General features: G+C 47.2%; 1 protein-coding gene and 1 long non-coding RNA gene across 2 annotated transcripts; one reads left to right on the top strand and one right to left on the bottom strand.

Annotated features, from left to right (window-relative positions):
* Positions 1–11,265: 11,265 nt before the first annotated feature.
* On the bottom strand, positions 11,266–14,799 carry LOC128109058 (uncharacterized). Its single transcript, XR_008217639.1, has 2 exons — positions 14,557–14,799; positions 11,266–13,406 (listed from the first exon to the last, which is right to left on the bottom strand). It is a non-coding gene; the product is annotated as an uncharacterized LOC128109058 (long non-coding RNA).
* Positions 14,800–15,188: 389 nt separating this feature from the next.
* Grpel1 (GrpE like 1, mitochondrial) lies at positions 15,189–22,160 on the top strand. The gene is made up of 4 exons (XM_052736095.1): positions 15,189–15,320; positions 19,159–19,321; positions 21,082–21,163; positions 21,510–22,160. The coding sequence occupies exons 1-4, from the start codon at positions 15,259–15,261 to the stop codon at positions 21,854–21,856; spliced, it is 654 nt and encodes a 217-aa protein (XP_052592055.1). The 5' UTR covers positions 15,189–15,258; the 3' UTR covers positions 21,857–22,160.
* Positions 22,161–23,796: the final 1,636 nt, after the last annotated feature.

Below are 23,796 nucleotides of genomic sequence, written 5' to 3'. Positions count from 1 at the left end.
GGCATTGAGAAAATTCAAAGTTAATAGAGCATTATGTAGTCTATTTCTGGGGGTTTTTGTTACTCCTTTTTGTTTATTTAGCATATCCTTTAGAGTTCTGTTTGAACTTTCTATAACTGCTTGACCTGTAGGATTATGTGGTATACCTGTAACATGGTTTATATTATAATAAGCAAAAAACTGTTTCATTTTAACAGAGACATATGATGGAGCATTATCAGTTTTGATTTGTGCAGGTATACCCATAATGGCCATAACTTCTAGCAAATGAGTGATTACAGAATCAGCTTTTTCAGAACTCAAAGCAGTTGCCCATTGAAATCCTGAATAAGTATCGATAGTGTGGTGTACATATTTCAGTTTTCCAAATTCTGCAAAGTGAAACACGTCCATCTGCCAGATTTCATTCCTCTGAGTACCCTTTGGGTTACATCCTGCTGGTAATGGTGTTTGATTGTAGAAGGAACAAGTAGGACATTTCTTTACTATTTCTTTGGCTTGTTGCCAGGTTATGGAAAAATCCTTTTTTAAACCTTTACTATTTACATGATGTTTTTTATGAAATTCTGAGGCCTCCAGCACATTTCCTATCAATAATTTATCAATCTCATCATTGCCTTGTGCTAGAGGGCCTGGCAGACCAGTATGGGATCGGATGTGAGTTATATATAAAGGATGACTCCTTTTTCTGATTGTATCTTGTAATTGAATAAATAATGAAGTTAATTCTGAAGCATCGTGGATAAATTCTGTAGTCTCAATATGTAATACTACTCTTTCAGCATACTGAGAGTCAGTTACTATATTGAGAGGTTCTGAAAAATCCATTAATACCAACAGAATAGCATACAATTCTGATTTTTGAACTGAATTATAAGGACTTTGAACCACTTTACTTAAATTTTCTGATTTGTAACCTGCCTTTCCTTGTTTGTTGGCATCTGTATAAAATGTACGAACTCCAGATATGGGTTTTTTCCTCACAATTCGAGGCAAGATCCAATCAGCTCTCTTTATAAGATCAATTCTATTGCTTTTGGGATATTTGCTGTTAATTTCTCCCAAAAAATTACTACAAGCTTTTTGCCAAGCTTCATTTTCTATCCATAATTTTTCAATGTCCTCCTTAGTTAAAGGTACGACAATTTCTGCTGGGTCTATTCCTGCTAATTGACGAAGTCTCAATTTTCCTTTCCAAATCAAGTCAGAGATTTTTTCCACATAAGTTTTTAATTTTTTATTTGGTTTATTTGGTAAAAATATCCATTCCAATATAATATCTTCCCTTTGCATTAATATTCCTGTTGGGGAATGCCTAGAAGGTAAAATAACCAAAATGCAATCCAGCTTTGGATCAATACAATCTACGTGCCCTTCATGTACTTTCTTTTCTACCAAGGCCAATTCTTTCTCAGCTTCAGGTGATAATTCTCTTGGACTATTTAAGTTCTTATCACCTTCTAAGGTTTTAAACAAATTATTCAGTTCATCATTTTTTACCCCAACAATAGTTCTTAGATGAGAAATGTCTCCAAATAATCTTTGAAAGTCATTAAGAGTCTGTAGTCGATCTCGCCTAATTTGCACTTTTTGAGGTCTAATTTTTTGAAGTTCTATTTTATATCCTAAATAATTAATAGAATCTCCTCTTTGTACCTTTTCTTTTTTTTTTTTTTTTTTTTTTGGTTTTTCGAGACAGGGTTTCTCTGTGTAGCTTTGCGCCTTTCCTGGAACTCACTTGGTAGCCCAGGCTGGCCTCGAACTCACAGAGATCCGCCTGGCTCTGCCTCCCGAGTGCTGGGATTAAAGGCGTGCGCCACCACCGCCCGGCCTCTTTGTACCTTTTCTAAAGCAATTTGTAATCCCCAGCAAGGCAAAATTTTCTTTACTTTTTCAAACATTCTTTCTAAAGTATCTGCATTTGAATCAGCTAATAAAATGTCATCCATATAATGATAAATTATAGATTTAGGAAATTTTTTACGTACCACTTCTAATGGCTGTTTTACAAAATATTGGCACAAAGTTGGGCTATTCAACATTCCCTGTGGGAGAACCCTCCATTGAAATCTTTTAACCGGTTGAGAATTATTATAAGTAGGGACTGTGAAAGCAAATCTTTCTCTGTCTTTTTCTTGTAAGGGTATTGAAAAGAAACAGTCTTTTAAATCAATAACTATGAGAGGCCAGCCTTTTGGTAACAGAGTAGGTAAAGGAATTCCAGATTGTAAAGAGCCCATTGGCTGAATTACTTTGTTAATTGCTCTAAGGTCTGTTACCATTCTCCATTTACCAGATTTTTTTTTTTATAACAAATACAGGAGAATTCCAAGGGCTGGTTGATTCTTCAATATGATGAGCATTTAACTGTTCTTCCACCAGCTCTTGTAAAGCCTGGAGTTTCTCTGTTGTTAAAGGCCATTGCTGAACCCATACAGGCTTGTCTGTTGACCATTTTAAAGGTAGAGCTGTTAATGTTTTTGGAAGATTATCAGTTGTTGTGCCCTGTTCTTGTATGACATGGATGGCTGGTGAGCACTCATTAGAATAATATCTTTTAATATTTCTCTCAGAAACATGTACTAATTTATGATTTGTTTCTGAGATTGGAGGGATATTAATCTGAGTATTCCATTGTTGTAACAAGTCTCGACCCCACAGGTTCATAGCTATGTTAGCCATATATGGTTTTAATTTTCCTTTCTGTCCTTCTGGACCTATACATTCAAGCCATCTTACACTTTGTTTCACTCTAGATAATGTCCCAATTCCTAAGAGTTGAATGTTTACCTCCTGAAGAGGCCAAGTTGGATGCCAAAATTCTGGTGCAATTATGGTAATGTCAGCACCTGTGTCTACCAGACCAGACAACAAACACCATTTATTTTTATTGTTAGTTTTGGTCTTTGTTCATTAATAGAAGTTTGCCAAAAATTTTTCTTTATGTTTTTTCCTGTATTTCCTATTTTCTCTGTTTCATCATCTCGACTAACATGATTTATTCCAATAGACATTTGGTTATTTAGTTGCTTTGAGTAGGGGTTTCCTCTACAACTGCAGGAAAGGTTTGAACTGGATTTACTGTGGGGGCCTGCCTGAGGCCCCTCTGGGAGTTTCCCGAAGCTCGAGGCAGAGGGTTACCCTGTCTGTCCCTTGTTGATCTACATTCGTTGGTCCAGTGTTTTCCCTTACCACACCTTCTGCATACTCCAGAAGGAAGGGGCATTCTGTTGCCAGTGTTCCTTGAATAAACATTATTTCTAGGAATGACCTGTTTACAATCCCTTTTCAAATGTCCTTGCTTTCCACATCCAAAACATCTAACATTGCTCAAACCTTTTGAAATTGCTTTTCCTACCCACATATCATCATGGTCATAAGCCTCTACATTAACTGTATCTCTAATCCAATCTTCCAAAGGTGCAGATCTTGCCTTTAACGGCCTAATTATTCTTTTGCACGCTGCATTTGCATTCTCAAAGGCTAAAGATTCAGTTATTATCTGACTAGCCTCTGAATTCGGGACCATTTTTTGTACTGCTGAAGTCAATCTTTGTAAGAAATCTGTGAAAGATTCTTTGGGGCCCTGTATAACCTTTGTAAATGACTCAGTTTTTTTTTTCCTGGTTCTTCAACTCTGTCCCATGCATTCAAAGCTGCCGTTTTACATAGAAGTAGGGTTTGGACATCATATGAACATTGTGTTTGTACTGAAGCATATTGGCCTTCGCCAATAAGCTGATCCTGGCAGACTTGTTTTCCGCTATCCCTCCATTGTCTTTCTATATTTTTAGCCTCATTACTGAACCACATTTTCCACTGGAGATTTTGTCCGGGTTCAAGAACAGCCTGTGCCAATTCCCGCCAGTCCTTTGGTATAATCCTATTACAAGTTGACCAGGTGTTTAACATTTGCTTTACATATGGGGAGTGCATGCCATAAGATGCTATTGTCTCCTTAAATCTTCGTAAGTCTAACATTTCAACTGGAACCCAAGTATTTTGTTCATTCTCTTCATCAGGTAGCTGCTGTACGGCTACTGGATAAATTAAGGGTGATTGTGTGAAAACTGGCTTTCTTTCTGTAACCTTATGATCCAATTTTGAAACAACTTCACTATTTATTTCTTCTGTCTGAATTTGAATTTCTCTATAATTCATTTTTACCGGTTTAACAAGTTTTTCTAAGACTGTTATCCTGGCACTTAAGTTGACGATCTTTTTAAATAGTAAAATGAGGATAAGAAAAGTAATAAACTGAATAATTCGATCAATATTAATCTTTTCATATAGTTGTTCCATTGTCAGAGTGCCTAAAATTTCAAACAAAGCCCAATTTTCTTCCAATGTACACATAAAGCCCATTTTTTTTTAATGTAGAAAAAAATTCTCTTTTAAATAGATATGTTAATTGACTTACCAAGTCTGGGTAGAACAGTAGAATCCCAGGGAATTTCACAGCCACCTGGTGTTCGAGGTGTGAATCCAGCGAGAGAGAGAGAGAGAGAGAGAGAGAGAGAGAGAGAGAGAGAGAGAGAGAAAGTGTAGCCACTTGAGCCGAGTCAAGCCTTGGCTTTACAGGCAGGGGCCCTGTTCAGCAGGGCAGGCCTGAGTTGTTTGTAGCAGTTGCAAGTAGCTCCAGCTGCGGGTCAGTCAGGCCTGGGCCCAAGCTAGGCAGCCGGGCCACCCAGGCTGGAAACCGGACCTGCCGCCAAGCCAAGCCAAGCGGTTTTTAATGAATTCTTGTCACGTTGGGCGCCACAACATGTAAACAAACTGCTGGGCATATTTGCCAGGGAGTTTCTAGACTTGTCTAAGGGAGGTGGACTGGGGCCGTAGACTGAAGAAAGAGGAGAAAGCTAGCTGGCACCGGCCTTCATGACTCTGCTTCCTGACTGTAGGCACATGCCTTGCCCGCCATGATGGACTGTACTCTCCAACTGAGAGCGACAAGAAGCTCTTCCTTGAGTTGTTCTGTCAGATAACAAGAAAAATGACTGACACACCTTCTGTGAGGTGCACCATCCCTCCGTGGGCTTTCTGTCCTCTGGGAACTATGACTCTACTTCTGGACATGAGTCCTCACACAGATTACAGCTATAACCAAAGAACCCTCAGACTAAGAGTTTCTCTCAAGGTGGGCAGTGGTGGCACACCCCTTTAATCCCAGCAGTCTAGAGGGAGAGGAAAGCATATCTCTGTGAGTTCGAGGCCAGCCTGGCCTACAAAGTGAGTTCCAGGGCAGTCAGGGCTACACAGAGAAACTCTGTCTTGGGGAAAACAAAAACAAAAACAAAAACAAAACAGTTTTTTTCACCTTCTTTGATGACAGAAGTTCTTATTTTGCCAGTTGATAATGGATATTATCATTATGATATGATATGATATGAGTTTGGCTCGATGGATGAGCAGCCCTTTCAAGGTTTAGGAGCTTTTCGTTTTCACCTCCCACACAGATCTGCAACTGCATGGAAGGGACTTTCTGAGCCAACATGAGGCAGAGGCTACAGTCAGTCCTTCCTATGTTAATATCCAGTTCACCTGGAAGCATTTGTGGTGAAGGCCATCTTTCTCATACGGGCTTCCTTTAGGTTTTTGCTCTCTATATTCTGGATGACCAGAAGTCTCTGTAACAATTCTGTACCACCTCCATAATTTTAGTACATGGATGTATTTTCAAAAGAATTGGAAACTTTTTGTTTTGTTTTGTTTGAGACAGGGTCTCACTATGTAGCTCTGGTTCCAGAACTCACTATGTAGACCAGCCTAGCCTTGAACTCACAGCAATACACCCTGCCTCTGCCTCCCGGGTGTTGGCATTAAAGGCATAAGCCATTATGCCTGGCTGGTAAGAACTGGAAACATGTCAAATGCCTTTGGACAGGGGTCAGATGAATTAAATCAGTTTTCATTCAACAATATAACAGGCAACAAAAGCCACCTTGTAGACCCGAACAGCCCTGAGAGGTTTTAGGTAGAAGGAAAACTGAGTAGTGTCGTGTGGGTAAAACTCAGTATCTGTGAGGAACATGGGTCTTGTACATACACATTGTTCCAGAATTGTGGAAGAGTTAGCTCTCCAGGAAATCAGGTTGCACATTTCCTGGGAGGGACCTGCGTGGAGACAGCCTGGGGGCTCAGGATTGTGGAGAACATAACCTTTAATTTAAAAATAATGTATGTGCATCTCTAAGAATTGAATATAGCTAAGTCCAAAAAAAAAGAAAACTTGCCACTACCCACAGGTCACCTCTGGGGGGCTCCCCACCCCACCCGGGCTGTCACAACTTAAAAAGCATCATCAGGAAGGATACTGCAGGGAGAGCTTGCCAGGTTGCTGCTAACTGCTCTTCTCTTCTGGAACATGCGGGTTTCCTCAGTTTCCCATCTCAGCGATAAGTATGTAACAGCGGTTCTCAACCTGTGGGTAGTGACCCTTTGACAGGGGTCACCTAAAACCATCAGAAAACACAGATATTTACATTACAGTTCATAACAGTAGCAAAGTTACAGTTATGAAGTAGCAATGAAAATAATTTGTGGTGGGGAGAGGCGTCACCACCGCGTGAGGAACTGTATCAAAGGGTGGCAGCATTAGGAAGGCTGAGGAGCACTGACCAGGAACACCTTTGAGGGGCTGTTAGATTTGTTTCATGGTTCCTAGGTGATAAGTTTTTGCACCCTGAAGGCCTCTCCGCCTTCAGCAAAGCGAATCAGACTGAACTTGGAAAAGCCCAGGTTTAATGGGTAAAGCGTTCCCGGGTGGTTCTCGGCCCCTCAGAGAGGAGACGGGGCCAAGAGACCAAAAGAACCAAATGTCTGTTTTCTGGGATGCAGCTTATATACCCTGTGGGAGTGGTCTTGATCCTCTCTGGGGGAGGGAGGAGCTGTGTTTGGCGGGCTTAGAAGGGGCAGGTTTAGGGAAAGAGATAGGGGAGGGGAGTTGAGGTGGATCTTCCACCAGACTCCTTCCAAACGTTCCTGACTCCTTGGGTATAGGGATGCCAGGGTGCCAGGGCTTGGGGTGGAGCTCCCACCCAAACACTAGGGTTCAGGTCTTGGCTCTGTTGTGAGCCTGTGGTGAGGAGAACATCTTGGTGGCTGCAGCTGTGGAAAGTCTGCTTCCCTCAAAGAAGCAAGAAAGCCTGGAAGGAGGAAGGTGGGGAGAGAGGCAGAGAGAGGGGGAGGCAGGGAGGAAGAAACAGAGAGGGGCTGACTGACTTTCCCTTTTTATTCCAGGCTTTGGGATGGTAGCACCTGTTGTGTGACAAAACTTTTTTTTTTGTTTTGGAGGGGGGAGATTCAACACACACATCTACTCTCCCCAGATAGGGAACCCATGAGAGACTAAAGTACAGAGACCACTGAAGTCCAATTTGGTGAACCAATGAGTTTTATTGGGGTTGCTCACAGGAATATGGGTGAGGGGTGACTTACAGGAGCAGAAATGACTCAAAAACAGCCGCATCACCCAAGCCCACCGCAGCATGGGTCAGAGCTCACAAAAGCTGGAAATCTGGAGCACACTGCACAGCCTGCAGGCAGCTCAACAGGCAGGAAGAGTGTCGTTTCCAGGTGCCTCAGTTGGTCTAAACCTCTTCCAGGAAGCTGAGCTGGTTTCTGTTTCTTCCAGGCAGCTGGTCTCTCAGTCTGAGAGTCTTCTAGCAGCTCAGCATTTTTCCTCTGTGGCACTCTCTGGCAGGGAGGGGCCTAGTGAATCTCCTCAGTTTCAGGGACTTCCTGAAGCTATTTTGAGTTGCTTACTGTCTTAGTTGGGGTTTTATTGCTGTGAAGAGACACTATGACCGTGGCAACTCTTATAAGGAACACATTTCATTGGGGCTGGCTTACAGGTTCCGAGGTTTAGTCTATTATCAGCATGGCAGGAAGCGTGGAGGCGTGCAGGTCTGTGGAGGGCCTGATACGGAGGGGTGAGGTGGGCTCTGTGGAGAGGCTGAGATGGAGGGGGTTGTGAACTATTGAAAGGATGGCATCTGTGAAAGGAGGGTCACACGAGTTTGGGCAAAGGAGGGACTGCCGTGGCCAGACAGCCTAGACTGCGGCATCAAGGCATCTAACTGAGCAAGTGATGGGCCCGCTCCCCCTCCTCGGTCCTCCCTAGATCTGGTGGCTTTGGAGGGGACAGGCATGACTTGCTGCCAGGCATTTCTAGGCCCCCATTCATTTACACTTTGTTGTGTCCAGGACCCCATTTCTGCCTTACAGAGACACAGCGGCACCTTCTTCAGTGACACCTGTGGGCGGGACACCCTTTGCCCTGAGTGTGAATTTAGCTGCACTGAACTCTCAGGGTCACAAACTTTAACGAGGAGCAGAGGGCAATGAGGAGCAGACTCTCTTCACGGCCCATGCTCTTCTTCGGAGTGCTGCAGACAAAGCTGGACACGGCCCTCACCAAGTGCATGAGCACCACCGAGTTCCAATAACACGATTTACAAAGCCAACAATGGCCAACGGATGGGCAAGCCACATGAGCCCACCTCACCCCTCCATGCCAGCCTCTCCACAGAGCCCACCTCACCCCTCCATGTCAGTCTCTCCACAGAGCCCACCTCACCCATCCTTCTCAGCCTCTCCACAGAACCCACCTCACCCCTCCATCTCAGCCTCTCCACAGAGCTCACCTCATCCCTCCATGTCAGCCTCTCCACAGAGCCCACCTCACCCCTCCATGTCAGTCTCTCCACAGAGCCCACCTCACCCCTCCATGCCAGCCTCTCCACAGAGCCCACCTCACCCCTCCATGTCAGCCTCTCCACAGAGCCCACCTCACCCCTCCATGTCAGTCTCTCCACAGAGCCCACCTCACCCATCCTTCTCAGCCTCTCCACAGAACCCACCTCACCCCTCCATCTCAGCCTCTCCACAGAGCTCACCTCATCCCTCCATGTCAGCCTCTCCACAGAGCCCACCTCACCCCTCCATGTCAGTCTCTCCACAGAGCCCACCTCACCCCTCCATGCCAGCCTCTCCACAGAGCCCACCTCACCCCTCCATGTCAGCCTCTCCACAGAGCCCACCTCACCCCTCCATGTCAGCCTCTCCACAGAGCCCACCTCACCCCTCCATCTCAGCCTCTCCACAGAGCCCACCTCACCCCTCCATCTCAGCCTCTCCACAGAGCTCACCTCACCCCTCCATGTCAGCCTCTCCACAGAGCCCACCTCACCCCTCTATGTCAGCCTCTCCACAGAGCCCACCTCACCCCTCCATCTCAGCCTCTCCACAGAGCCCACCTCACCCCTCCATCTCCTCCTCTCCACAGAGCCCACCTCACCCCTCCATCTCAGCCTCTCCACAGAGCCCACCTCACCCCTCCATGTCAGCCTCTCCACAGAGCCCACCTCACCCCTCCATGTCAGCCTCTCCACAGAGCCCACCTCACCCCTCCATGTCAGCCTCTCCACAGAGCCCACCTCACCCCTCCATGTCAGTCTCTCCACAGAGCCCACCTCACCCCTCCATGTCAGCCTCTCCACAGAGCCCACCTCACCCCTCCATGTCAGCCTCTCCACAGAGCCCTCTCTGAGGTCCTGGTGTGCTAGGTGTGATGCAAAGCCAGCAGCAGGCTGTAAGAGAGACGTGAGCTGACTTGTGATTCTGTGAGGCAACTCAGGCTGTTTGCTGGGGAAGACCTGGGAGAGGGCTGTAAAGAGTGAAAGTGAGGAGAGGTAAGAGCTCGGTGAAGTCATCCCAGGAGAGGATGGCTGGCTTAAAGAAGGGCACTGCATGACGGGAAGGTGTCACGGACATGTGTGAACAGCGTGCCCTTTAACACTGGGAGCTGACAGCAGGGCTATAGGAGGAAGCTTCGAACCGACCTCACTGACGTCAGAGACAGGGCAGGGCGAACACCATCATCGCCACAATTCAACGTCAACTGAATGTAGAGGAGAAGATGGACAATGAACACTTGTGGGGGAACAAGCGCCACCCCACAAGGTGACTAGATAATAACAATACTGTTAGGCTGGGGGAAGGACTAACAGGCCCAAGCACGGCTGACATGGCATGGACGCGTTTCTCCTTTTACCCTTCTCCCCCTTGCTAAAAACCTTTAGATTACATTCCTAAAGCTAGAGCCCAAGGTCCATTCCCTTATTTGGCCACTGACTCATTCCTGAGACAAAACACCAAGGTCCAACAATCAAAATTCATTATTTGGCCAACATGGCCAGTCAGTATTTACCAACTCACCCTGTGCAGAAACACTTGCTCCTGCTTGCTTGCACTTGCTGCTGCTGCCTTTACAGCCTCCCCCAACACCCCCCGCAACCCCCACTGCTTGCCCCTCCAGAGTAATAATCCCCTTCGTGCTAAGAATTTGGTGTCTGGGTATATCCTGTACTCTGAGGGGGCCAACCTCCCTTACAACTGTATTCCCAAAAAATCTTCTAGTTTCACAACAAAGAATTGATGAACATTAGAGACAAGAGACAGGCTTACCATGATCTAATGTCACACAATGTGTGCATGTGTGACAGTGTCACATAACACCCCACAAATAAGCACAATTTTTATGCATCCAAATAAACAAAGGATTTCTTAAAATAAGCTTGAAGGGTGTCAAGATCTCGGCCAGCCTGGGCTACATGGTGAGACCCTATCCCCCAAATAGGACAAAATAATAAAGGTTTTAATTTTTAAAATTATCAACATTAAATCAAGGCAAATGCAATAAGATAAGAAAATGAAATGAGATGTAAGTTATGGAAAGCATGTCATGTAGAGGACAGAGCTGACCAAGAAGCTATTTCAAAAATAGTATTAATGGGGACTGGGGAGATGTCTCAGTAGATCAAGTGCTCGCTGCACATGCATGAAACCTGAGTTCCATCCCAGAATCCACATAAAAAGCTGGAAGTAGCACCATGATTGTAACAGGGGGACTATTCCCGAGGAGTGACATCTAATGCCACCTCTGGTCTCTTCGTGCATCATGCATTCCCGCACACAGGCACCTGCACACACATAGGTATGCACATGCCTGTGAGCATGAGCACACATGTGTATTCGTGCAAACACACACACACACACACACACACAATTAATGGACTAAAAACAAATTTAAGTGGCAACAAAGAATATTTAACAGGATTGAAGACCGATGCGACAAAAATAGAATAAAGATGTGGCCACAAGGTGGCAGTAGCTCTCGGGGGCTATGTTAGGCTGCTCTTGGCAGGTACAGGAAGCAAACCCACCTGAAATTAACTATAAAGAAACATACCTTTCTATTAAAACGTTGTCTTTTAGATTTATTTTAAATTTGCTGTCATTGTGTGAATGTGGACATGAGAAGACAACTTTCAGAAGTTGGTTCTATTCACCCACTGTAGGATCCAGGAGTCAAACTCAGATGGCCAGATTTAATCTTTAAACACCGATTCCACCAGTGTGGCACACACCTTTAATCCCAGCATTATGGAGGCAAAGGCAGGCTGTTTCTGAGTTCCAGGCCAGTCACGACGACATGATGAAAGCCTGTCTCAAACAAGGAAAAAAGATTCTACCCCATGTCAGGCTTCATGCCCATAGTGCATTCAGGACAGAGCATCATCCTCCTGCCTTCCTAGCCCTAGACAGGTGGAAACCCTGCTTCCCACATTACCTCTTTTGGAATATTTCTTCTCCAAAATGCACTGAGGAGTAGGGTTCATTAGTGGGTTTTGTTGACCTGTGTGGTCAACTTTCCATGGCTGTGATAAAATACCGGAGACAACCAACTGAAAGGGGGAAAGGCCTATTCCTCACGCGATTTCTATGGTTTCACCCCTGGCCACTTGGCTCCATTGATTTTGGCCTATGATGAGGCAAAAATTTATGGTAGGGAGAATGTGGTGAGACAGCTGCTCACCCAATGGCTGTCAGGAAGTGATATATATAGACATAGATATAGATATCTAGATACCTAGATATAGAGAGATAGATCACTTCCACCTCCCAGCCAGCGGCAGCGATTCTAGCTCTCCTCCTGACTTCACCTGGACCCCACTTTCTGCTGCCTTTAAAGGGCTCAATACCTCAAGGACAATGGACTTGGGACACTGATACACAGTGCAAGCTCCTGCCCAGCGGCCTCTAGATTGGTGTCTGGTTGAATGCTGGGTCAGGCGTGGGCCGATCCTTGGCGTCCATCTTCACAACTGCCTGCTACTGCTATTGTACTAGTTCTCTTCTCCATTCCTGTGACAAAGCACCGGAGAACACACTGAGGGAAGAAGGGCTCATCTGGGCTCTAGTTCATCCTGGCGAGGAAGGCCCGAGGCAGGAGCTTGAGACTGCCGGCTCACATTTCCATGGACCAGGAAGCAGGAGAGAGGTGACGGCTGGTGCTCCTCAGGCTTTCTCCTTCTCTTTCGTTCAGCCTTGGCTTCAGTCCATGGGATGGTGCCACTCACATTTAGAGTGGCTCTCCCGTCAGTTAAACATCTCTAGAGATACGATCACAGGCACACCCTGAAGTGTCCCCCCCCCAGGTGGTTCCAAATCCAGTCAGGTTGCTAACAAAGATGAACCATCAATCCCAGGTGTCTCCAAACTGGCCGACCTCCAAGTTGCATGAGGGGATGAAGAGCCACCCCTTAACTGAGGCATCACCATGCCACTGAAGGCAGCAACAGACACCGCTGGGAGACGGCACCGGTTCTGTTTTCCACCCCAGTGCATGCTGGGTCAGTGTGAAGAGATATCCAAGAGCTCTGCTCTGTGAGTCACCTAACCTGGCCAACTAACTGTTCCTCTCCCCAACAAGTCTTGGGGCTGACCCACAAGAGGACATCTTAGAGAGCCTGGCACAGAGCAGGCATTCTGCTATAATGCATATCACGCCCCCAGTCATGCTGTTGAACCATCTGCACGACCTTCTGAGGACTGTTTTTCTTTATAAACACCACTCTATCCTCTCTAGGTCCACCCCACGTTTTCCTTTGCTCTTCCTGCATTCCTAGCCACGCTGGACTGCCCTGACTACTGCTGAATGTGAACTCAGACGGCTGACCTAAGTGTTTTCTCCAGGCAGCTCCACCTCCATCTGCAGATTACTGGCCAGGTGGACGGATGTCAGGGAGACGGTGGAACTGCCCAAGATGGCAGCTTCTGGAGGTAGTTCCTGAGTGGGTCACCAGTGGCAGCACAGGCAGGTAGGCCTCCTAGTGGAAGAACCCTGTAGGATGTACTGAGAAGCTGTTCAGGGTCCCCAAGGGCCTCACCCCTGGGAGGAGCCATACTTGCCTGTCTCCACCCAGCAGTTATAACATTCATCTGTCTCTGCAGATGGATGTGCGAGTCATGGACATGACCATCCTTTGAAGCCTCACAACAAATAAGACCCAAGATTGAAGAATAACCACCGTCAGGACGGGAGCAATTTGGTGACCTGGTTACTGCCAGAGAAAACCACAGGATGTTTTAAGTCTTATTGGAGAAAATTTCCAAAGAAACTTGTCTAAGCCCCTACGGTAGTCACCACCGGCTTCAACGTTTCCCCACAGTCTTACAAGAAGCCTCACCTTTTAAAACTAGAGTATTCTTAACTCTATTCCCAAACAATATGACAACTTACTATAAATAGCTCCACTCAGAGCCCTGACCACCAGGCCATATCACTCCCTATCGAAAGGGCCAGTGGTGCCATGTTATCATCTGATACCGTCACACTCAAGTCCCTTTTCACACCCTGCCTTTTTCAGTTGTTTGGTCTGTCACAATCAAGTGCCACAGACGCGATTATGTCTTTTAATTTCACTAGTGTGCTAACAGCACGCCCTGTCTGTCCCTCATCACCCCCCCCCATCCCTTTCTCTCTGCCCTAATGAATTAATGAATCAGGTCAGTTGTTCTAGAAAACATCAATGAACCAGGACCCCTGGAAACTGTTTGCAGAGGCTGATTAACTTGAGTAAAACCTCAGTGACTGTGGAGAGGCTGGAACGTTGCAGGTCCAGAGCCTAATTACAATTTATCTTGGCCTATCTTTAGTCCATTAAACAGTCATTCCCTGCCCCACTCTGTGTCAGACCCAACATTCTGATAAACAGATTAAAATCTTGGTAATGTAGTAACAAAACACTACTCTCCACCAATCAAAGGACTAAGAGTGCTATCAGATAGCGTCTGAGGCCTACAGCTAAGATTTCTCTGCTTTGTTGTTATCACATACTTAATGTTCCCACCAGTGTACTTTATGTCTTGAATTATGGCTTCCTTTGTTCTGCTACTCTACAAACGTCCTGAAACTGCTTTCACGTTGGCACATAGAATTTGGGCTGTCCTAAAACTGTTTCTGGGCCAGGGTCACTTATAATTGGCTTCAGAATGAACTTACACCTTTTGAGGGGAGAGCTGTGCTTTCATGTGGACATGCTCCACCCCTGGCAAACAGTAGCATACGTTGAGCAAATGACTTTAATAAGAGCGAAGCTAAATAATAAGAGTTTGGGCCCTTTCGAGTGTACACGTAGGCTCTAATCCGCGGACAAGGCATTCGCTCTCGGGACGTGAGGGAGGATGGGGAGGAAGGAAGCAGATGCAGACCTGGACAGGACAGGAGGCGTCCTCCGGCGACTCTCAGCACTGCATCCTCCCCCAGAGCACTGACCAAACTTTTGCACCCGTATCCTCGAAGCTCTCCTGAACACACTGTTGCTAGTTCATTTGCTTGTGTTGCGTTCTGAAAAAAACTGGAGATGACTGAAGGCACAAAACCAAGCCATGCATGTTCCTCGGGTCTTCCACAGACAGCCTGCTGACACACACGCTTGCGGCAGATTCGGCAAAGACACCCGCCACCCCGCTCCCACCCCCCCACCCCCACCCCGGTCCCTTCCCTGTCCTCCTACGTTCCCCACACCAAAAGCAGCCGGAGCTTTAAGCGAGCACCGCCCACCCCACACAAGTTGCCTCGTCCCGTCGGCGCGCCGTCCGCCCCGCCCCCGCGCTCTTCCTCTCTATTGGCTGCCCCTGTTGCGCCCCGCCCACAGAGGCTCCGCCCCCCGCTCCCTTCACCTTTCACCTCCTCACCTTCCGGAGCTCCCAGAAGCCTCAGTCCTCGCCCACCGGGGGAAGAGGGGGCGGGGAAACTGTACGTCACGACTAGCAATTATAGGTGGATATACTTGTCCATCAAAGCAACACTCGTCACGGATTGGTTGAGAGGCAGCAGTGGGTAGGGAAGCTGGCGTAAATGCTTCCGCGCATGCTCAGTGTGGGCGCAGTGACGCAGCCGCGGGGGCAGTCATGGCGGCTCGGTGTATGAGGCTGGCGCGGCGCAGTCTCCCGGCGTTGGCGCTGTCGCTCAGGTAAGAGAGTGCTGCTCCTCCGCGTCGGCCCCACTCACTGCCGAGAGTTCTGGCTGCGGCCTTGGCGGCGATCTGGGGTCCCCACAGACAGTCCTTTCGCCGTGGAGCCTCGTCCTCACAGCCGGGTCCTCGTGCCTGGCTTCTCCTCGCGGGAGTCCCGGGATCTGTGGTGCGGCGCTGTCTGAACTGGGCTCGAGAGCCGAGGAGCAGGGCCGCTGGGACGTAAGCGTGGGGATCCAGGCTCTGCAGCGATATGTCAGGGGGAAGGTTCCGCCACTTGCTTTCCTGGCGACACACCTCATGCTCACGGGAACGGGGCACCACCTCTCCTGGGATTGCAAAAGACAACCCCAGAAGCCAGAGACTTGCCCAAGGTCAGAAGCCTGCCTGCGCAGGGGCTGGGGTTGCTAATACTGGTAGATAGCTGCAGTTACGCAGTTCAGGGCCGGAGCCATCTCAAGCATGCTCCAGACCAGGATGTATGCTGCCCAGTTTACGGGCTTTTTCCACTGTCCTTCACAGTCCTTCTCCACTTTTGGCCTTCGGGGAATGTGATGTCCAAGGAGCAGCAAAGCCAGTGTGTGCGCAGTTTATTTAGGCAAATGCGCCTTTTTGCCATCTTTACCTTAACCGGTGGCCTCAGGCTTTTGAGTCACACCTCCAAAGTTAGGCAAATACTTAGTATGTTTACCTTATTCCCTGCTAGGACCAAGTTATTGGTTAATGAAAAGCGACTTTGCCTGAATCTTGTGGAAACTGGGTAGAATGAGAGCTGGTCTTTTCATCTGGTGAGGGCAAGCAGGTGGATGATCTCTTAAAAGGTGAAAACTGGCTTACATTATGCAAAGAGCCAGGAGCAAAGCAGCCTCCTGGAATATTCCTGTAGAAGCACTTCTCATTTATGGTGATGCATTTGGAGTTAATTGACAGGAAGGCAGTCCCTCACCCTAACCTCCCACTCTCCGCACCCCAAACTTGGTTCATGACTGTCCCTGAAATTGTGGTTTTGAAGAAAGGATGCCCTAGGAGGAGGCCGGAGAGCTGTATGGCTGTTAGTCATAGCTCCCATAGTACCCCTAAGCTTGCCTGCCCTCTTCCCTCTGGGACACAGCCCTAGGAATTCCGTAGATGAAAGGATCTGTACAGCAAAGCTGACCTGCCAAAAGGCTGTAATTGTCACCCCCAGGTGACAATGAAATAATTCATAGTGAGAGCAGGTTTCACATTTTATAGGTTTTTATATTCTTAGTTTAATTTTGCTTTTCAAAATTAGGCTCTGTTTTGTTTTGTTTTTATGTGTATGGGTACTTTACTTCTGCGTATGTGCATGTACTAGATGCACGTCTGGTGCCCTCTGAGGTCAGGAGGAAGTGTCAGATACCCTGGAATTGAAGTTACAGTTAGATAGTTGTTAGCTGCTGTGTAGCTACTGGGAATCAAACTCAGGTCCTCTGCAAGAGTAACAAGAGTTCTTGACCACTGAGCCAACTCTCCAGCCCAGATTCTTAGCTTTTAAAATAGCATGAAAGGAAAAGTAAGATAAAAAGTCACTTCTGGGGCCAGAGAGAGGGTTCAGTGGTTAAAAGCACTGGCTGCTTTTGTAGAAGACCTAGTGTGCCCAGCACCCACACTAGGTGGCTCACAGCCACTTGTAACTCCAGCTCCAAGGGGATCCCACGCCTCTCTTCTCGCTTCCTTCCAGGATTCATTTGGACTTCTCTTTCCATTTCCCCTGCACAGCACTTGTACTCCCTTTTCCATTCCTCTGTCCAAGTGATACCCGGTTCCTGAAATGCATCTCTCCTATCCACTTTACTCCTGTAGCTGACCTGGCCTGCAGAGCCCTTTGTGGATCGGCAATCCTAGCACTCAGCACTTGAAAGACTGAGGCTAGAGGATTGCAAGTTTACTGCCAGACTCAATCTCCGAATAAATAAGGACATCAAAAAGAAAGCCAGGGCCTGGAGAGAAGTCTCAGTGGTTAAGAGTGTTCACTGCTCTTGTAGAGGACCCAAGTTCAGTTCCTAGCATCCACACTAGACAGATCACAGCCACCTGTAATTCCAGCTCTAAAGTATCCGGTGGCTTTGGCTTTCATGGGCACCCACATTCATGTGGCATACACTTACCACAGACACATACAAAGACACACACAGGGACATACTTACACATAGTTAAATATAATAGCAATACATTATCTCCTCTAGTCAGCTTGCTGGACATTGTGGTCCACACCTTTAATCCCAGCACTTGGGAGGCAGAGAGGCAGGCATAGCTCCATTGATTCTGGGGCCAACCTGTTCTACATAGTGAATTCAAGCCAGCCAAGGTTACAGAGTGAGGTCCTGACTCAGAAAAGAAGAACAAAGTCTCCTGGTTCTCTCTGCTCTGGGCCTCCTTGCAGCCATGACTCCAGTCATCACAGAAACCACAGGCCATTGTGTTTTGGGTGTTTACTTTTTCTGTCTGATGAAAGGATTTCTGCTCAGGCCACTGTCATCAGCAGGATGCAAAGTGGGTCTTGTGCCATGAAAGGGGTCTAGGAGCTTGGACTCAAGGAGACACCTTAGAATACACGAAGAGGTAGGGAATAATATATAAATAGTCACATGTCACTTAATGACAGGACTGCTTTCTATGAACTGTGTTGTCAGGTGATCCTGTTAGCTAGTGGGTATCAGAGTGCATCAACACAGTGTAATAGAACAGCCACAGCTACCTATGCCATGTGCTGTTAATTAATGACTCAGGATGGGGACAGGGCTAGAGAGATGGGTCAGTGGTGAAGAGTGCTTGCTTCTTTTCCATAGGACCCAACTTCAGTTCCAAGCACTCATGTTGGACAATTCACAACCACCTGTAACTAGCTCCAGGGAATTTGCTACCCTCTTCTGGCCTCCTCGGACACTGCACTCATGTGGCATGCTCATACAGACACATAAAAAGGCACCCACATTCTTTGTTGTGGTGTGTGCAATGTGAGCACATGGGGAAGGCCCAAGGTCAACGTCAGGTATCTTCCCTCTGTCCCACTGACTTACTTGTTATGGGTAGCTGCCACAGCAAATGTGTGGCATTCAGAGGACGACTGGCTTGGTGGCAAGCACCTTGACCCAGTGACCTAGGTTGAAGCTCATGATTCAACTAGGGTGGCTGGCCAGTGGGCTTCAGGGGTCTGCCTGTCCCTGCCACAAGATGAGGGCTACAGTTGTACCTCCATGTACATGAACTCAGCTTTCTTTTTTTTTTTTTTTTTTTGGTTTTTCGAGACAGGGTTTCTCTGTGTAGCTTTGCGCCTTTCCTGGGACTCACTTGGTAGCCCAGGCTGGCCTCGAACTCACAGAGATCCGCCTGGCTCTGCCTCCCGAGTGCTGGGATTAAAGGCGTGCGCCACCACCGCCCGGCAAACTCAGCTTTCTTATGTGGGTTCTGGGGGGCTCAGGTCTTTGTGCTTGCACTGCAGGTACTTTACCTACTGAGCCACCTCACCTCCCCAGCCCCACAACACATGTATTTTGTGTGTTACAATTGCTTTTGTTAGGTCTGAGATAAGTCTTTTCTAGCAAATACTTTGAAATTACCCAAATTCATTTTTTTTTTAAACATTTACTTTGTTGGGGAAGAGAGATGCATATCATACATGTGCATGTGTGGAAATTGGGACAACTTGTGGGGAATTGGTTCTGTCTACCATGTGGGTCCTCTGGACTAGAACTCTGGTTGTCAGGCTTGGAAGCCAGTGCCCTTACCCACTGAGCCATCTCAAAGGCACAGATTTCTAAAATCTGATGTCTGTCTTTAGGCTGTCTTCACTTCTTATGTGTGGGCTTTTCCTTAGGCCTTCTCCTCGCTTGTTGTGCACAGCTACGAAACAGAAGAATAATGGCCAGAGCCTGGAAGAGGACTTGGGTCATTGTGAGCCAAAGACAGAGCCACCCTCTGCAGACAAGACTCTCCCAGAAGAGAAGGTTAAGCTGGAAGAGCAGCTGAGGGAGACCATGGTAAGGACCCTGTCTTAAGGTTTTTGTTGCTATGAAGAGACACCATGACCATGGCAGCTCTTAAAAATGAAAACATTTAATTGAGGTGGCTCGCTTACAGTTCAGAGGTTTAGTCCATTAGCATCATGGTGGGACATGGCAGCATGCAGGCAGACATAGTGCTGGAGAAGTAGCTGAGAGTCCTACATCTTGTGCAGACAACAGGAAGTGGACTGTCTCGCTGGCATGTCTTGAGCATGGATGAGACCTCAAAGCCTACCTCTACAGTGACACACTTCCTCCAACAAGGCCACATCTCCTAACAGTGCCACTTCCTTTGGGGGCCATTTTCTTTCAAACCACCACAGACCCTCATTGTACACACTGCTGAATTGTTTCCTGCATGGTCCACACGACAGCTTCCAAGTTCACAGGTGACATGGCACAGACAAAGACATTTAATCATTTGTGTACTGCCTGCTGTGGGCCCAGCTGGCAGACTAACTGCCAAACCGGGACTAGATCCAAACCCTCTGTGGCTCTGCTTCTGACCTGGGAAGTCTCTGTGTTATGGTAAAACTATGCCTTTAATCCCAGCACTCGGGAGGCAGAGGCAGGTGGATCTCTGTGAGTTCGAGGTCAGCCTAGTCTACAGAGTGAGTTCCAGGACAGCCAAGGCTGTTACATAGGGAAACGTCTCAAAAAAAAAAAAAAAAGAAAGAAAGAAAGACTACAGGGTCTTGCATACAAATGAGGGATACTTGGTGTAATAAAGCTGGGATTTAGGAAGGGAACTAGAAAATTATGTATAGGAGTTGAATGTGGGAGTCAGTGATAGCAATTATCAATCCGTGTTGAAAAGTAAGCAGCAGGGACTGGAGAGATGGCTCAGTGGTTAAGAGCATTGGCTGTTCTTCCAAAGGACCCAGGTTCAAATCCTAGAACCCACATGGCAGCTCATAACTGTCTGTAGCTCCAGTTCCAGGGGATCTGGCATCCTCACACGGACATATATGCAGGCAAAACACCAATGCACATAAAAACAAACAAATAAATAAAGTAGGCAGCAGTTAAGTTCTGTAAGTGTGGGGCAATTGGTAGCATCACACTTCCATGGCTGGCACTGTGCTGAACTCTGTTAATCCTCAACCACGGTACCTTCATAGATGAGAAAACTGAGACACAAAATCTAGTGGGATTTCCCAAGTTACCAAGTATAGACCAGGACAAGCTGCCATAGAGCCTTGTTCCATGACTGACTGAAAACGGAGGTCAGAGGTATTGTAGAGACCTCTGGAGTCCACCAGTGGATATTGAACTGGAGATGGTCAGAAATGGTGGCGATGGGGACAGTGGAGATCTGTTCTATCTCTGGTCCTAGTAATTATTTGGCTGTGCATGGCCTCTTTGAGATTTCCTCCCATGTGATCTTCCTTCCCCTCCAGGGAGGCAGGGAACTGAGGTAGGTGACCCCCAGTGATGTGCTTTGACACCTTCAAGTTGGACAGGAAAGTAGCATTCTTCCCTGAGGGATGACGAAGGCATGAGCACATAAGGACGACCTGGCTCTCCGCCACTGTGCCCTTGGGTAGAAGTCTCTCCTGGAGACACCAGCAAGGTGTAAACTTACTCTACTTAAACTGTCCTGGTTTTGTTTAAAATCTCAGTTAATGACAAATTTTATTTATGTCCTGATCTAGAGTTTATTATATAATCATTTCAAAATCAGAATGGCTTTCTCACACATTTGTAACAATCTTTTTTTTTTTTCCCTCTTTTAGGAAAAATACAAACGAGCTTTGGCAGATACTGAGAATCTACGGCAGAGAAGCCAGAAGCTGGTAGAGGAGGCCAAGTTGTATGGTAAGCAGACCTTGTGGTCTGAGTGGGGAGAGCAGGGATGCAGCTGTGATGGGCATGTAGCTGGTGACGGAGCTCCTGCTGTCTTCACTGTTACTCTCCTGGTTCTCAGCTGCGCACGGCCTGCCTGGTCAGCACGGGACACCCTGGTTTGGGAGCCTCGGGGCATGTTAAGCTAATCTCTCTCTCTACCTGTGCTTTCTTCTTTCCCTCACTCTAAGGACATATTACCTGTTATCTCAGAAGTACTGTGGTTCTATGGCATATCAGGGCATCATGAACAGCCAGCCCTGTGTGAGGAGCCCATGCAACTGACACTAAGTGGAGACCTCTTCTTTCCTCCATGCAGGCATCCAGGGCTTCTGCAAGGACTTACTGGAGGTTGCAGACATCCTGGAGAAGGCAACCCAGAGTGTTCCAAAGGAGGAGGTCAGCGACAGCAATCCTCATTTGAAGAGCCTGTATGAAGGGCTGGTGATGACCGAAGTCCAGATTCAGAAGGTGTTCACAAAACACGGCTTGCTCAGGCTCGACCCCATTGGGGCCAAGTTCGACCCCTATGAACATGAGGCCTTGTTCCACACCCCTGTGGAGGGGAAAGAGCCAGGCACTGTGGCACTAGTTAGTAAGGTGGGATACAAGCTGCATGGGCGCACCCTCAGGCCAGCTCTGGTGGGGGTAGTGAAGGAAGCTTAGCTGCCTCCCTCAGGGCTCTGGACTTTGTAGGTCACTTGCTAGAACTCAAAAAGTAGGCTTGTAATTTCCCATCTGTGAACACATGTGATCCTTGCCGGGCCTTGTTGGAAATCTTAAGTAAGCTGAGCAGAGCGCGAAGCTGCTTGCACACTGCGTCAGGGACTCTGGGAGCCTGGTCACTGGGTTTGGTGCCACCGACTTCAGAAGAGGGCCAGCGGGGTCTCAGGAGTAGTGTGGCTAACACTGTATCTGTCCACCTGGTAATCGATAAGTACTTTACACAAATAAAAGGTCTTTGGCTACATCTGCACTGCACAGTCTACCTCTGGGTGCCAAAGCGCTGGTGTCACTCAGCATGGTGGGGTTCCCTTGAAGGGAAGGGCCAGAGTGGGAACACTGTTCTCCCCAGCAAAGCTAAGACCTTCAAGAGCATGAGTTCCTTCATAGATAGGATTCAGCTGCTGTGAATAGCAGCCTTTGAACTGGGAAATGAACACCTGAACTTGGACCTACTTAGTTTTTTTCCCTGTTTACAGTCTTCTCAATATTTACATCTATAGCTAAGTAGTTGCTAAGGACATTACACGCTATAAAGACAGACCATTTGGAATGTAAAGCCGCATAGCTAGTATGCTTCAGACATTTCCACTTTGCAGATTATAGTTAAGAGGATTAAAAATCCCATCTTTTGTCTTCCTAGTTTTCTAGTGTTGAATTTTGTCATCTAGTGGAGATCTGGTGAGCTCCTGAAGAGAAAGCCTGGCTGACTCAGCTCACAGCTCTTCAATCTTGGAGCTGCAGGCATGCATCATAGAAGCTGCATATGTCTGGGTTGTACACCTTGGACTTACATATAGTTACAATATAAATCATAGGAGAAAACCAAGGGAGCCAAAGCCACAGGGTAGAAGCTGACTTCAGGCTTCCACCAGCCAAAAGGCCTGTCTTCCATTCCTATAGAGCTCAGAAAAAAAAGCTAAGAAATGGTGATCTAAAGGAAGCTGTGCCAAAGCAAGTAAGGCATTGATTACAGCCTTGTGCAGAAGCCAGGGCAGTACAGTAAATGCAGAGTGCTATTAAGTTTGAAAGATACAAGTTATCTCAAAATTGAAGGTTCTGTCTTCATACATTCTCCTTTAAGCTGCCTTGACCTATTTAGACAGAAGGCAGCCTGACACAGCAGAGGCAATGTGCCTTTATGCTGCATAGCTGTGCACACACCACGAGGCTCACCGTGGATGTGTAGTCAACCCTTTCCAGCTAAAGCTGCTGAGCAGTGCAAAGCTCAACCTACAAGGTCTAAATCAGCCTTGTTCATGGCTTCCATGTTAGACTCAAGAAAAATGACAAAGGCCAGCAAGATGAGTCAGCCAGTAGAAGCACCTGCTGCCAAGCCTGACAACCTGAGTTCAATCTCCAGAACCCCCACAATGGGAGAGGATTCCCAAAGTTGTCCTCTGACCCCCACCTGCACTCAAACACAATAATCAAGTGTAAGAACAGTTGGCTGAACATGGACAGGGTTTTTCCTGTCTCCACGTACACTGTCCATGTGTGTGGCATTCTGGAGAGTGCATAGATTATGTGTATACGGTGCCTGCTGTCTTACATAAGCCACTTCAGCACCCTGTTTTTGGTACCCTGGAAGGGAGGAGGGTCCTGGAACCAGTCAGGAATGACTAAATGTAACCATGTTTGCAAGTTCTTCGGTCAGCACTAACAAGAGATACACAGATACACATTTTCACCTGGAAATTCAAGTCTTTCTCAGCCACATGCAAGTCCATTGACTGGAAGCTGCATGATAGAAGCTGGGTATGTTGTGTGAGTGTGGCTAACTAGAACTTTAGAGGTAGCTGGAAATGGGCCCTGCTCCCTGGAAATCATCTTTGGCCTGGCTGGTACTGTCAGGATCAGACTCGCTGTGGATGTGTAGCTGT

The sequence above is a fragment of the Peromyscus californicus genome, unplaced genomic scaffold, assembly GCF_007827085.1.
Source record: "Peromyscus californicus insignis strain IS unplaced genomic scaffold, ASM782708v3 Scaffold_13__1_contigs__length_99412109, whole genome shotgun sequence".
Classification (NCBI taxonomy): domain Eukaryota; kingdom Metazoa; phylum Chordata; class Mammalia; order Rodentia; family Cricetidae; genus Peromyscus; species Peromyscus californicus.
Note: the sequence above shows the minus strand (reverse complement) of the source record. Positions and strands in the feature narration are given on the sequence as shown.